The sequence below is a fragment of the Psittacula echo genome, assembly GCF_963264785.1.
Source record: "Psittacula echo genome assembly, chromosome: 7".
Taxonomy (NCBI): domain Eukaryota; kingdom Metazoa; phylum Chordata; class Aves; order Psittaciformes; family Psittacidae; genus Psittacula; species Psittacula echo.
Window position 1 is genome coordinate 29,413,690 of NC_137740.1, and position 14,501 is coordinate 29,428,190.

The 14,501-nt window shown below is 50.5% G+C and overlaps 1 protein-coding gene across 5 annotated transcripts in view; it reads left to right on the plus strand.

The window, feature by feature from the left end:
• Positions 1–368: 368 nt before the first annotated feature.
• Positions 369–14,501, plus strand: part of DVL3 (dishevelled segment polarity protein 3) — a 37,886-nt gene continuing 23,753 nt past the window's right edge. For all 5 annotated transcript variants that reach the window (XM_080622499.1, XM_080622503.1, XM_080622501.1 and 2 more), the window contains exon 1: positions 369–712. In XM_080622499.1, the coding sequence (XP_080478625.1) occupies positions 546–712 (167 nt within the window). In that variant the 5' untranslated portion in view covers positions 369–545. The remainder of the gene's footprint in view (positions 713–14,501) is intronic.

Here is a 14,501-nt window from a genome sequence, read left to right on the forward strand (position 1 = left end):
GCAGGAAGCAGCAGTGGCTGCATGGCCCTGGGGAGAGGGGAGGAGGGGTGTGGGTGGGGGCCAGGGGCTGATGGGGGTCAGCTCTAGTCCGGGGGAGTCTCATATCAGTGCGGGATCCAGAATGGGGCCTGTAGCGCGGCAGGGCTCTGGGTTGCGGATGTGCGGGTCCGTACAGCGCGCAGGGTGCCGGCCGATCCCCTGTCCACGTCGGGGCCTCAGTCGCGGCTCCGTACGCGGCACAGCCCCCTGGGGCGCCGGTTCCGGTTCCGGCGGAGCCTGAGCCGGGGCGGCGGGCGGGCTGCTGGGCGGGGGAGGAGCCGCCGGAGCCCGAGCTTGCGCTCTGGAGCCGGGCGGCGCTGGAACCCGGAGAACAAGGGGCGCGGGAGGACCGGGTGCACGGAGGCCGCAGCCGGGCAGGGGCGCGGGCGGGATCGGGGCTCGGTGCGGGCCGCGTGAGGGCCGGGGCGGCGGCCGGGGGTCGCGGGCCGCGGCGGGCCGGGGGCGGAGGCGCAGAGGCGGAGGCCTGGTAGCCGGGCAGGGGCGCCATGGCGGCGGCCGAGACGAAGATCATCTACCACCTGGACGAGCAGGAGACGCCGTACCTGGTGAAGCTGCCGATCCCGGCCGAGCGCGTCACCCTCGGCGACTTCAAGGGCCTCCTCAACCGCCCCAACTACAAGTTCTACTTCAAGTCCATGGACGACGACTTCGGGTGAGCGCGGACCTGGGCCCAGCCCGCGGGGGGAGTCCCCCGTGTCCGCTCCTGCAGGGCGGGCTCTCGCGGGGCCGGGGGGTGGGTCCTCGGTGGGGTAGCGGGCTGCGTGTGCCTGGCTGGGGGAGCCCTCCCAGTGCAGAGGGGCTCGGACCCCCGGGTTGGAGGGTGCCCTTCGAGACTGGCAGCCCCTCTCGAGTCCGGCCTGGGGAGAGGAACTCTCTTCCATCCTCCACCCCCGTTGCCTTGGAGGGGGCGGGTTGGTGCCCCCCTTGGGCTCTGTCTGGGGGGGATACACGACCCTTGTGTGCACCCTATCCAGCGGTGTGTGCACCCCCGTTACTTCAGCTGGGGGGGGAGCTGATGGTGGTGTCCCCCCCATGCACCTCCTCTGGGGCTGGTGATCCCTGTGTGCTGCCTCTGGGGACAGCCTCCCCATCCTGCCCTTCCCCGATGGCTCTGGGGGAAGCTGCCCCTTGTGAGCTGCTCTGTGAGGGAGCTGGTGGTGTCCTCCATGCACTTTATGGCTGCACTCCAGGTCTGCCAGAGGCATCTTGGAGACCGTTGCCCCACCAGAGGATCACCCCTGCTTATGATGCTTGAGCAGCACATTGCCTGAAAGGGTGTCTCCCAGTGCAGCCCACTGGTGGGGCATATAGGAAAGGCATCCCCCTGCATATCTCCACTGGGATTGTCGTTCCCCATATAAAGGACCTGGGTATCTCCTGCTGTGCCTGCCTGGAGAGGGTGCCCCTTATTCCCTCCACCAAGAGGATGCAGGAGCAGTGCACCTCCATCAGCCCTTCCCAGGGAGTAGATCTGGGGGCAGTTTTGTTCTCCTACCATCCATTCTGGGGAGGGCCATCCATTTTGGCAGCTTTGTGCTCTGTATCTCATCTTTAGGAACAATGGGGAAAGGGAACCAACTTTCTCCTCCCCTGTCTTCATGGAGAAGGAGCAAGAGGTCTCCACATGCTGCTCATCTCTGAGTAAGAGGTGTATACAAGACCTACTGTACCCATGTATGTGTCCCATCCTCAAAGTAAGATGTCCTGGGCTTGATCTCTGGAGTGGGTCTTTACAGAAGAGGGGTACGGCTTCACATCCGATCTGCTGCAGGGCAAGCTTCTTCCAACATTGGTGTTTTCACCACTTCTTTTTTGATACTCTTTGATTCCTTCTGTCACATGTGGCTGGTTGGAGGTGAAAAGGTGTGTGCTGTCTCTTGTTTGGACAGCTGTACTGACTTATCTTCTGGGGAGCCCCTGCTGTCTTCTGCCTTCATAAAGTCAGTGACTGTTCTGGGGAGCAAGTACCATGTGAAGCCAACTCTCTGTTAGACTTTGTCCCCACTGTTTTGGCTGGAATCTTCCTACATCTGACTCTCCTCTAGTATTTTGGGATCTCTGTTTCCATCCTGTGAACATAGCTTCTCTTGGCTATTACAACATGTGACCCTTTTCCATCCCTGTCTTTGGTATTTGAAAGAGTTGCATGATCCTCCTTCCTCTGGATTACACCCCCCTGAAGATTGAGTGTTTACAGTAGGTCTTGTGTGTGGAGGCCAGGACTAGAAAAAGCTTTCAGTTTTGTAGTCTTCCTAGTGTTGTCTTATTGCACCAGATGCCTCCCTAGGCTGTGATTTTGGCTCGTACCCTACGTTGAACAGGGCTGGGCCTGTTCAGGGCTTGGGATGGAGATCGATGTGGCTACCTCTGCAGGGGGTGCTCTCCCAGTGCCCAGGTTCACGTTAGCTTGGGAGGTGCCAGCTTTCACATGAGGCTTGAAATTTGGAGTCACTCCTTTGACCACAGTCTGGGATGCTTTGCCGCCCTGAATTCCTCCTGACCCAATGGAGAGCTTTAGTCCTTAGAAGCTTCCCCGTTCTCTCCTGGCAAATAGAAGCCTCCAGCCCTCATTTTCCATACGTTTCCTCAGCAATATCAGTTGTCTGTGGGTCATTTCCTGTCCCTCAGCTGTTGAGTAGCGTTGGGTTCTATGAAACAGCTGCCTCTCCCCATCTTGAAGGGGACCGTGTTCATTGGTGGGAGAAGTGACTTCTCTGTGCATGCTGTTTGTAAACAAATGCTTTGAGATCCTTTGAAATGTTGTTCTGGAAGTGAATTCAAACTTGTCTTGAATGAAACATTGCCATGTGGGTGGGAGAGTGTCTGCGTAACTATAAACAAAGTTTAGTAATAAATAGCAGTGTCTCACATTGGGAAGAGGGATCTGGTGGCAGCACAGTTCTGTGCTGTGCCTTTTCATCCTCCTCTGTTTCTTAAAGGCTCCACAAGAGGAGGCAGATGGTAAATTAATGAAACTCAATGATAAAGCAGTATAGGGATTTATTATGGATGCTAGCAGGGAGATGGGAAAATCACTCAGGAAGAAGCTTTATTTGCATCAGAAATGCATGGGATGAGGTTTTTGTTGGGACTGATTCAGATAATTCTTCTGGGAAGTGTGAACCTCTCTGGAAAGGAAGGTGCAACTGAGAGGGGTCGGAGGCTGCATGTGAGCAGTCTGTTCTGCAGGGAAGTCCTCTGTGATGAATCGTGCAGTTGGAGCTGCAAGTAGCAGGGCATTGTGTGGAACAGAGGAGAGAAAGCCTCTCATGGTGCCACCATGGATGCCCCTTCAGGAGAGCTGTCTTTGCTCCTTTCCAGAGAGCTGAAGAGCGTGCTGGTGGTTGGCTGAAGCACAAGGAAGCTGGAGCTAGAGCAGTCCAGCTGCAGCCTTGTCTCTGAGAAGCCCTGGAGCCCCAGGCACCACTTGGAATAGAATCATAGAATCATTTAGGTTAGAAAAGACCTTTAAGAACATTGAGTAAAACTGAAATGTTTTGTGATCCCTGGTAACTGGTGTCCAAGACAGAGCAAGCCATTGGTCTGCAGGGACCAGTGCATGGAAAGACAGGGATGGTCGGGCAGGAGGCACCTCAGATGCTTGACTGTAAATGCACGGGTAATAAGTGAAAATCAGGAGGAGATTAATGATGGCTGTATTCAGAAGCTGTGTGCTAAAGAAGGGCATTGCATTCTCACACATGTATCTTCGTCCCTTCCCTCAAGATGCCCTCTGCCCAGCATGGGGGATGGTCTGGCTTGTGCTGGCAGTTTCTGAGCTGGGCTGCGTTTTGTCAGTTGAACAGTGCCCAGAAGTAGCAGCCAGGGTAAAGCCCCTTTGTTAAAGACATGAGCAGTCATGGCCTTATGGCAGCTGATCAACAAGGAGACAACCTGCAGATCTGATGGCTTGTTATTTTCATCAGTGATTGGACCTTTTGCAGGATCCCTGTGGCATAAGACTTAAGTTCTTATGTCTTGTTGGGAACAGAGGCATCTCACCTTCCAGGGTCAGCTGGAGTAAGATGTGGTCCAGTGTTTCCTCTCACCTCTGTTGCACAGACTGAATCTGTTTCTCCCTCTTCCTCCTCTTTCCAGACTGTAGATCTCCAGCCTGGCATTCCTATCCCCAAGGCAGTATTACAGCTGCAGTCTTGGTGTGTGGGATTTTTCATTCTTTTGTTTATCTTGTTAATATTTGTTTGCTCTGAGAATCAGGGCGGTGATGGAGCAGCTTCAGTGTTTACATCTCCTTGGAAATGTGAACTGAGGCTCCCCTGGGTGGCTGTGGAGTTGTCAGGCTATGCCAGGAGCTAATCCTAGTCAAAGCGCTCAGCCCCAAATTAAGAAGACCCCAGAATGGTGTCACTTCTAGATAGGAAGGAGGAGAAATGAGATTTCATGCACTCGATCTTGGGGAAAGGAGCTTTGAGCAGCAGGAAGGCTGCAAGTTTCATTGCCTTATGTACCCACCATGTAGTGGGCTACAGCCACAGAGCATCCAGCTTGTGCCCAGTGCTGCAGAGCAGTGACATAGGGTGCAGAGATTTTGTGCCCTTGTTGGCTTTTTGTATTGCTAATTCCAGAACTGGAGACATGTGGAGGAGCTAAGGAATCTGATGGTGGAAGTATGGGAGTGCATAGATGTACTACACTCTTCTTGGACCTGAGATACCTTGTGTGGATATGTCTTGCTGTGAAGAGTAAAACTATCCTTAGCCTGCTAACCTTTCCCTCATTAGAGAAGGAGGTTTGTTTTTTTTTTCCTCTTTTTATTCAACATTTTACAGGTAAGATCTGTGTGCTGCTCAGCAGGAGAGAGCCTTAGATCAGTGCAGTGCTATGACCGCTCATGAGATTTATGTTCTTCATCAAGGTTTTTCATGTTTTTTTTAAACAGACTTTAATTTCTCTCCTTCTCCACTGGGCCACTTCTGATCTTCTAGGCTGGAGAGCAGAAAGACCTAATTTTCCTGCAAGGGAACTGTCTCGTCCTCCACATGTCAACTACTTGTTCAGCATTGCCAGGAGGAAACCAGTGATTTGATTTGAAGTACACTGGTGGGATGGCATTGCTCCTCACACTGCTGCTGGTTTTTCCCTCTTGCAGATCTCTATTCCAATTTTAACTTCAGAGTTGTGGTGAGTGATTCGTAGGTCAAGTGAAAATTGGTATCCAACTGATCACTAGCCCAGTATCTAATCCAGATCTGCTTAATTATCACCTGCTCTCCAAAGCTGGGTATGAGGCAGTGATTAGGGCAGCGCTCTGGAGGCAGAAAAAAGTGGGGGCTGCTGAAATTCCCAGTGCAGGGGTCAGATGCCGTTGTTATTTGGCGACCTCATCTCCTGCACATGTGCATGGGGAAATGTGTTGACGTTCACTGAAAGGCTGAGTGATTTATTTTTATTGCAGGGTCTTTTTGAAATTGATGCCAGCAGTGACTGTCCTTCTGGCTGGAAGTTTGGAGCTGGGGAAGGGATCCTAAACGTAATAAGCAGTGTCAGTCCCTAAGCAGTGGTGAGCCCCTGGCATGGTGCCGCTGCTTTTCCTGCCAGCTCTTTGTAGCATGAGTTGGGGGAGTTGTTTTGTTTTGATTTTTGGAGCTTTTTATATTTATTTCATTTTTAATTTGAAACTTCGCTGTCTGCAGAAGACCTCTGCTTGTCCCTTGCCCCTGGTGGAGAGAGCTTCCATGTCAGCATGTATTTCAGGCAGGGAGAGGTTAGCAAGAGGTCTGTGAGGGGAAAGGGCCTTCGAAACTCCATTGCATGCTCACCTCCTTTGTGGTGCTTCTGTCCCAGTGACAGCCCTGGTCCTGCTGTGAGGTGCCCATCACTTTTCTCCAGTTTCTGGCCAGTCCCTGTCTTTTCTGTGCAGAGTGCAGCACTTTGCCATGTGAGAGACCACAGCACCCAATCTGTTGTGCTCCCCGCTCTGGAGGATGCAGGTTTCCCACCTACTCATGTAGATGTGCTGCCCTCATTAACTAGGGTCCACCAGAGGTTATTTTTTTGACATTTTGCATGTAGGCTACTGCAGCCTGTGCTTCTGTCTCCTGGGCTGCAGAGGATTTGGCGGAGAGCTGATAACCACTGTCTGCTCATGTGGTGGGAAGTTCCTGTGATGCTGCCCGTGCTGGGGGTGGTCCATCAACACTGGAGCTGATGATCCCCGCTTGTAGCTGCTTCTGGAGGCTGTTTCCAAGTGTTGGGGGGGGGGGTGCTGCAGCAGTGCCATGGCTGGGGTGCAGATGGAGAGGGTTAGTTGATGTTATTTGCTTCTTCACTGGGTTGTATTGTCTGCGCCTGGCAGTGTGTGTCCTGCTGTTCAGACCCAGCTATAACTCACTCTGTAGGTGTCCAGCTTTCTCTGTTGTGGTTAGAGCTGTGCTCTGAAGGCCACATTGGATGGCAGTAATAGCCTGGTTTCTTTGCCCAGGGGTGGTGTTCGGAAAGCTAAGTTAGCCAAATCGGGCTGCAGACCAATTTCCCTAAGGCCTTGTCTGTACTATGCAAACAATGAAGCTTTACAGCAGCTATTGAACTTGTTTGCAGCCAGAGCTGGTCCAAATTTCTTTTTTTAATGAATGTATTTTCTCCCAAAATATGGTGTTATGTTGAAGCCAGCATTTTTTTCTGGAGAGGTATTGTTTTCACTTATGTTTTTTTATGGGAATGTTTCTTAATATTAAGATCTTGTCATCTCTGGAAAAAAAGAGAAAGAAAGGTCAAGAAACCTTCACTCATCCATGAGAATGCAACTGTTTTGATGCAGTTCTGTGTTTTGAAATCACTTGGAATACTCTGGTCCTTCAAATTCCTGCACAGTGCAAAAACCTACCTCGATATCTCAGGAATTGCCATGAAGTAAATGTATGTGCCCTGACTGTGGTACAGCTGTGCTCAACATGGCTCAGTCTCTGAGGTCAAGGCCAAACACCGTTAAAAGTAGCTCATAAACCACCATAATCTGGGTCATGACCTGAACATTGTTCATTGTTATGGGATGATAGTGGTGGCCCCACTGCTCAGTCTTCTGGTTCCTGCTGAAATACAACTTACGAGCGTTTCATCTAGAACTTGGCCCTTCCCAAATCCCAGACATTGGCTCATCTGCAGAGTGAGTATTGGATCTTCTGGGTGGTGGCATAAGGAGTGGTATTCCTTCTTATGTGGCTATGGTGAAAGCAAGATGGGCAGCTGGGCAGGCAGTGTTTTGTAATGGACTCTGAGAAGGAATGCGCTGGCTCGTAGGGATGAAGGCCCAAGGCCCATGTGCTTGGAGCACTGAGCCTTCAGTAAGTCCCTCTTCTCCAGCATGCTCCTGGCCTCCTTCACCTGTAATTTTGCCACCTGGTCTCCCAGCAGTCAGGGATGTATGGGTCTGCAGCCTTGTGGCCTGAACTCTTGAAGGTGGAGGTTGTTACTCACCACCATGCACTTGGGGATGCTCAGGAAAGAAGAGTGCTGTGCATATAAACAAAGAAAATCTGGTTTTCCCTACAGCTTTTCTGCTGCACAGATGTGTTTGGCTTTCGCCCCTCTCAGGGTGGGCATCAGGCTCTCCATTTAGACTTGAAGGCTGTATATCTTAGAGGTGTGGGGAGCATAGTTAAAATTCCTCAAGTCCTTTTTGAGCTCATGATACTTAAAGTTGTGGGAAGCTTCTTGCAGTTGCTGAACTGTTCTAAGCTGAGAGCATCTGCTGTAATGAATGCTACTCCTCCACCCTTGTCTGCATCGAAATAGATATAACAATGTTATGGTTTAGGATACTTGATCTGTGTAAAGGCCCATAAAGGAGCGCTGGGCTTGCAGAACACAGCAGTGACTGCGCCTGCAGGAAGCTGCCTTTGTGTTGTCACACCAGCTTTGCACTGCACTGCACATCTGATGAGGCAGCAGTCAGGGCTGTGTGTTTTTGGTGTTTCCTATTGATTTCCTCTTCTCTCCATCCCCTGTTTGTTATTCAGAGCCTGCCCTTATGACCTGTGCTAGATAGATGGTGGTTTTCCAGAAGGGGGAAGTGGCACCATGTGGCTGTGTTACTGTTTGTCCTGGTGGAGCTGGCTTGTTAGGCAGCAGTTGGCAAGTTAAGTAAAACTTAATCCTGCCAGTGGCTGCTGTTGGATTTTTTTGAACAAAATCATTTTGTTAAGGCTTTTTGGAAGGCGTTGAAGTAAGGTACAAATCTGGGAATTAGTCTAATCTCTGTGACTTTGTCTGCTTTGTCCATGTGCTTATCTGTGTAATGCCATGGTGGCCTTAAAAGAGTATGTGAGCTCTTGGGCTGTGAATATCACTGTCTCCAAGGACTGCAGTAGCTAAAGTATTAGTATCTTCCTGAGCCCCTGCACTGTAGCTCTTGGTTTCACTTTTTTCCATCAATGTGCTGTTACTGTTATAGCACTAATATTGATCCTGTCCAGGAATGGGCTGGAATTCTCTGGAGGCCTTGTCAGGGAGAGATACCTGCTGCTGATATTCCTGTGCAGAGGGATTCTGTGTTGCAGTGGAGGGTTGGGACCATTGTGGTGGTTGTATCAGTTACTTGTTAAAGGAGATGTGCCAGAGGCATTGTTTTTCCAGTCACAATAGCTGTTGTAGGCAGCAGAAGCAGCGTTTGAGTACCCTGCTCCACCAAGTCCTCTGTGTTGGTTGTCCCCTCACTGGGGCATCTGTTGGGTAAAATTTGCTATCTTGCAAGAACTGGAGGACAAGAAGATACAGTGAGCGGGGACTGAATCACTGTAGAGGGAGTTTGTCCTCTGGTCCTGCTTGAAGACATGCTGAAGGGGAGAAAGCTTCCTCACATGGCTATGAGCAGAGATCTGTTTCTGGAAGAGCTGGCACCAGCCACTGTGTGGGAAGGTCTTTCCTCTGCTGGTTTTTGACCTACCCTTAGGGTTTGGAGAGGAATTTATTTGCTTCGTGGCCCCTCTGATAGCTGGCAGCTGTCTCTCTGATAGGCTTGGAATTCCGGATCTGGGTAACAGAGACTGTGGGCTTTTCCTTGGTTTCTGAAGGCTGGCAGTTCCTGCAGTGTACAGGCTGGCTCTGAGGACAGTGAGGGTTTGCCAAAGAGGTCTGTGTTTTGGGAGCTGTGGCTGTACTGATTATCATAGTGGGGAAGCTGGTGCTAGCACGTTAGCCTGTCCACTCACTGGGCTTCAACTTTTTCCCTCAGCGTTGCTCTGCCCTACTCTGACCTGCTTGGGATCCATGGTCCTTTTGTGTCTCACCATCTGCGAGCAAATAGGTTGTGCTCTGTACACTGTGCCGTGCCACCATTGTTGACAGCCAGAGCAGTGTAGGGAGTGTGGGGACAAACCTGGCTTTGTGGCCTGACAGGATCAGCAGGGCAGGGGCAGGGAGAAGGCTGCTGCTGTGCTTGATGGCTGTTAGCTGGTCAGCCCGCAGTGCAGCAGCTTCTCAAACTGCAGCTTTTTTGGGAAGCTGTGATGGATATGCTAACTCTGTTCCGCTCTTTGCATATGGGTAACGAGCTGTCCCAATTCGCTCAGCCCTGCCTAGCCCAACCAGTATTTTAGTGCCATTCTCGGAGAGACTTGCCTGTGGGCCCAGCAGAGGCTGTGCTATACTGGAAGCCTGTATAGGGCCTTAATGCAGAAAGTCTTGGCATTGCACTGTGTTCATTTGAATTTTTTCTTACTGGCTTTTGTAGTTCTGAGAATGGGGGACTTTTTTGGATCTAGCTGTAAAACTGAGTCACTTGTGGCAGAGCTCCCAGTTGCCTTAGACCTGGAGCTGATAAATGCACCTTTAGGTCCTGAAGGGGCTTCTGTGAGATGCATTTTCCTTCCAGAATGAAAATGTTGTTTCAGCTGGGGCCAAAAGGTGGGTAAGTTTGGGAAAACTCTTAAGATTACTCCCTGCCCTGCCATCCTGGAGGCAGCAGAGGACTTTCAGGGTGGCAACATCTGCTTCTGCTCAGGGTACCCTCTGTTTGGGTTTCCTTCGGGCAACTCTGACTTAATGTAGAGTTAGAAACATCTACACAGGGTGTGCACGTTGAGTCTGATGTGTCTGAGCTGGGTCAGACTCACGCAGCATATGTCTGTGCTTCTGAATCCCACACACAAACACGGGAGCCTACTGCAGCAGTCTTTCTTGATGTGCTGTTATTGCCAATGTGGCATTTTTCAGTGCCTCCATATTACATGACTTTTGGTGCAGTTGGTGCCTGTGCTGTGGTAGGAGGCTGCATGGCACATGTGCTTTCCCCTGTAGTGAGGTGTGTAGACTTGAGGTGGAGGCTGTGTCTGGCCATGATATCTGTAGGGACCAGGTGAGCTCCTGGTCAGTGAGCACATGGGGCTAGCACTGTTTGTGGTGACTTTACACTTGACTAAAGGAGAGGTGCTTAATAGGAATTTGATGTCAGTAGCAAAGTCAGGGTCATGTAACTTACCAGCAGATCCATAGACACAGGAAATAGCCCTGTTGCAGTAATAATGTGTGACAAGTCTTTCTGGGCTGCTGTTGGGAATAGTTTATGTGTAGAGTGACCAGTACAACACAGTTACTGAGCTCATGGGATATTCATTGACTGCAGACAGGTTCCACTGCACTTCCACTGTGTTTCTCCACCCTTGGCAGCTGTGGCTTTCGAGTCCCTCCACAAGAGGAACACTTCATGTTGCGTGTGATGATGACTTCTGGAGGTCACTGGCCATTATCATCTTTGGAGCAGTTGTCAGAGATGGCAGGTGGGAAGGTTTTGAATAGTATGTGATAGAGTTAGGCCTAGGAGTTCACAGTGCCAAGGAAAAGTAGCAGCTCTGAGTTGGACTTGGACCTGCAGAGGAGAACCTCTTCTGTCCTCTTCTGAAATGTGGGAAAACACCCTCTTGTTGGCAAGGCTGCTGATCACTGGTGCAGAGGTGAGTTCTGGTAGGATCTGAACTGAGTTCTGTACATGGCACCTCCTGCAGACTCTGGACTAATGCTAGCTATCACTTGTAGCTGGGCTGGTGAAACAGGAAAGCCTGTCTGCTTGCAGAAGATGCCTTCCTTCCAGATTGAGACCATGGCCTGTGACCCATTTCAGTAAATTTCTGACACTCCTTTGGAGGAGGCCTAGGCAGGTGATGGTTTCCTGACTGCCTAGATATTTCTTTGTCCAGTGGAACATCCATCAGATGTCAGGAGTCCCATGGATCAGGGCTTTCATAAGGGAAGGAAAAAGAAGTGGCTATTTTCATTGCTGAGAGTAAATCAGCAGCAGGGTGGAGACAGCTCACATTTTCCCTGTTTCTTGGCTAATCTGATTCGTCTTAATTTACAGTAATTGATTGGCTCCTGCTTTATGACTCTCATCTGCTTTCTGGACCTCTAGTTGAGTGAGTTGTGTGCCAGCACATGTTTGGTTTGGTTAGACTGGAGCATCTTTTTGTCTCTTTTTTCCAGCAGTTTAACAGTATTTGTTTGTTTGCTGGGTGCTGCTGGCTGGCAGGCAGCTTAGCTGGCCTGGCAGAGGATGCTTGGTAGGAGGCTGCTGCTTGTATTGTTTAATGGCTTAGCCCTGCCTTTTGAAAGGCGTTTGTTAAAGATGGCTGGTATTAGTTGAAATAAATGAAGTATATAAAAGGCTATTAAAATGTACTCTATTTGCTGTCTCTCTGTACAGAGCTTTCTTGTGCCATTCCCTGATGCCATGCAAAGCAGGAGACCAGGTGAAATGGTCTTTCCTCTGCCTTTGATTGGTTTTGTCTACTAGTAGACCTATGTAGGAGCTGATAAGTTCTTCCTGGCTTGCCACCTATTTTCTGAGAGTGAATATTTCTGGTTGCGCCAAAATTTATCCAGGGTCCAAAGTGCTGTCCTTGCAGTGGTCAGAAATTGTTCTTGTCAGCGTTCAGACCCCTTATGCTGTCAGCTGCATCCTGAATTTTAGGACCAGGGGGACATAGTATCACTGTTTGCCCCTTTTTTCGAGTGCTGCAATAGGCTGGGATCAGGGGCAAAGTTCTTTCTTTGCCACCATGCGACTGTTGTGACTCTGAAATGCTCTTCTTTGCGTGAGTCCTTTTCATTGTCTTTAGCAAATGTTTCGTGGCATAACTTAGTTGTGAGCTTTGTTAACTCCCTGTCAGCTTTATAGGTTCTCTGTATGTTTCATAGACCTAGTTAGCAGAGATGTTGCTGATGGTAGCCCAGCTGAATGTGAAGAGTAGGTGCAGTCATCTAAAGCCTGTTATTCTTCAAGGCCCCTTCCCACCAGCTAGGAGGTTGGAATGGTTTCCTTGGGAGACTCTAGCAATGTTGTTTGTGCTAGGAGAGAGTAATGTGAGCTGGTCAGTGTCTTGAGGGTAGGACACGTGTGGAGGCTGCTTTGTCATTTCCTGGTGGAGATATGTCATTAAATACAAATTAACTGTTAACGTGGTGGAGGAAACAAGCCTTACTACTCCTCTCCACGGACATCACCTTGGTAGGTGCCTTCCCAGACCTCTGGAGGAGGCTGCTCAGCAGAAAGGTGCACCAAAAGCAGAGGGCTGGTGCAGGGCAGCGCTGCTGTGCTGGCAGCTGGGGACAAGGGGGTGCTGGCGAGCAGACTGCTCTGCGGCAGCTCCCTGCTTCCCCAGGTGTGGAAGTCCAGGCTTTCAGACTTTGTTTCCCACCCTCCCCCTCTTCCCATTTTCCCCCTCTTCTCCTCGCTCTCCTGCTGAGTTGATGCTTTTCCAGGAATGAGCAGTACTGCTGGCCCAGCACATTCCACAGCAGCAGCACTTTCTTGGCAGGACTCTCCCTTGCTGTTAAGGAAAAGCAGGACAGACTTGGCGTCCCTCAGCTGAGGGCCAGAAAAGGAAGGCCTGGTCCTACCCTCCTCATGGTAAATGCAGAGCCTTCATGGACATCATGGCCCTCTCTCTCCCTTGGCTGTTGTGTGTGCATCAACATCACACTATCTCCCCAGCAGACCTTGGAGCCCTTTACAGCTTCATGCTGTTGTCTTAACTACTGCAACTACTTGTATGAGGTCTCTGGGCATTGCAAGGGCTGTTCCTTTTCTAGCCAGCCTAGAAAGGAGTAATTGACTTCTGTGGAGAGTTGCAGGGAATTCCTTGTGAGTCACAGACTCCTCATCCATAAGCTTCTTGGTAAGGTAGTGTTGTGGCCTTTGTGTTTTGCTACCAGCAGTAGTGTGGGGTAAACCCATTTTCCACCTCTCTGCACAGTCCCTTTCCCTCTGGTGGCTGCTGTGTGGCACCTCTGTGTTGTGGGCTCTCCCTTGTTGTCCGTGTCTAGTCAGAGCTAAGTGTCACAGCAGACCTAAGCCTGCTCCAGTTTGCTTGCCTTCTCTCAACACTGATTTACCCTCTTTCATGTGTGTGTCTCTGGCTGGGGAGAAATTTGGGCCTGATTCCTATTCCACCTTAAATACAAGCCCAGGTTTTGGTCACTGTTACATGTGTGGATTTGTCTTTGCTCCCAGAAGGTCATTTCTGCAGATGTTTAACCTCAGATCTGTCTTTCTCACAATGAGTCCTTGAGCTTGTCTTGTGTCCTTGGGTTGGGCTATGCAAGCTCTTAGAGTTAGCTACCAGGGTGAAGAGCCTGGCTGGGCTTCTGCTGGGAGTTCCCGTTTGTCCTGATTTTCAATTCAAAGAGACTTAAAGTGTCACTGAACCTTTCGGGGGCCTGGAGAATGCTTCCTTTGATGATGTCTCTAAATGTCCTTCTGGTGGTTGGAAGCATTGCTTGGGAAGGGCAGGACTAATTAGCGTGGAGGTGCCTGCAGTCCCGGTGCAGCTTCCTCCTCCCATGGGTTGGAGGACAGGCTTGTTGGGCTTGTTTGCAGAGCAGTGCTTTAGCCAGATGGTCACTCAGTGATCAGGATGGGAGGGGCTGCCACAGCTCTTGGGCAGTCTTTGAAATCAAAGTCTGCAGCTTTGCTTTGATAAGTGCTGCTCCCGGGCAGGCCTGTGATGTCAGGTGGCTTATTTCTAAATGCCATTCCTTTGGACTAGAAGGGTTGGAAGTTTGTCCTTTGGCATCTCCCACCCAGGGATACCTGTAGGACTGAGCACATGTCCACAGAGCCAAGCATCTCCTGGGCAGGGGGGCTGTGGTTGTCCTGATGTATGTCCAGTGGAGTGATTGCAAATGTGCTGATGAGGGGTTCTTGGGGAAAACAGTAGCCATTTTAGATGTCTGTTCAGCTGCTGGTTGAGTGATCCTGGAGGGGAAAGCACAGCATACTGTGGGGTGCATGGGGAGGCTGTGGAGCTGCAGTGGTGAGCACTGTTGAGGGAGGCTGTGGAGATTGCAGCCTGAAAATGAAAGATGATGTTCCTGTGCTTTCATTCATGGGCACTATGTCCCCACTCCTGAGGAGAGCTGTTAGTAGCCTGAAATTGGGGTGACCTGCTCGCCAAGCAGTCCTTGTAAAGCTCCCTTGATCTGTTAGCAGA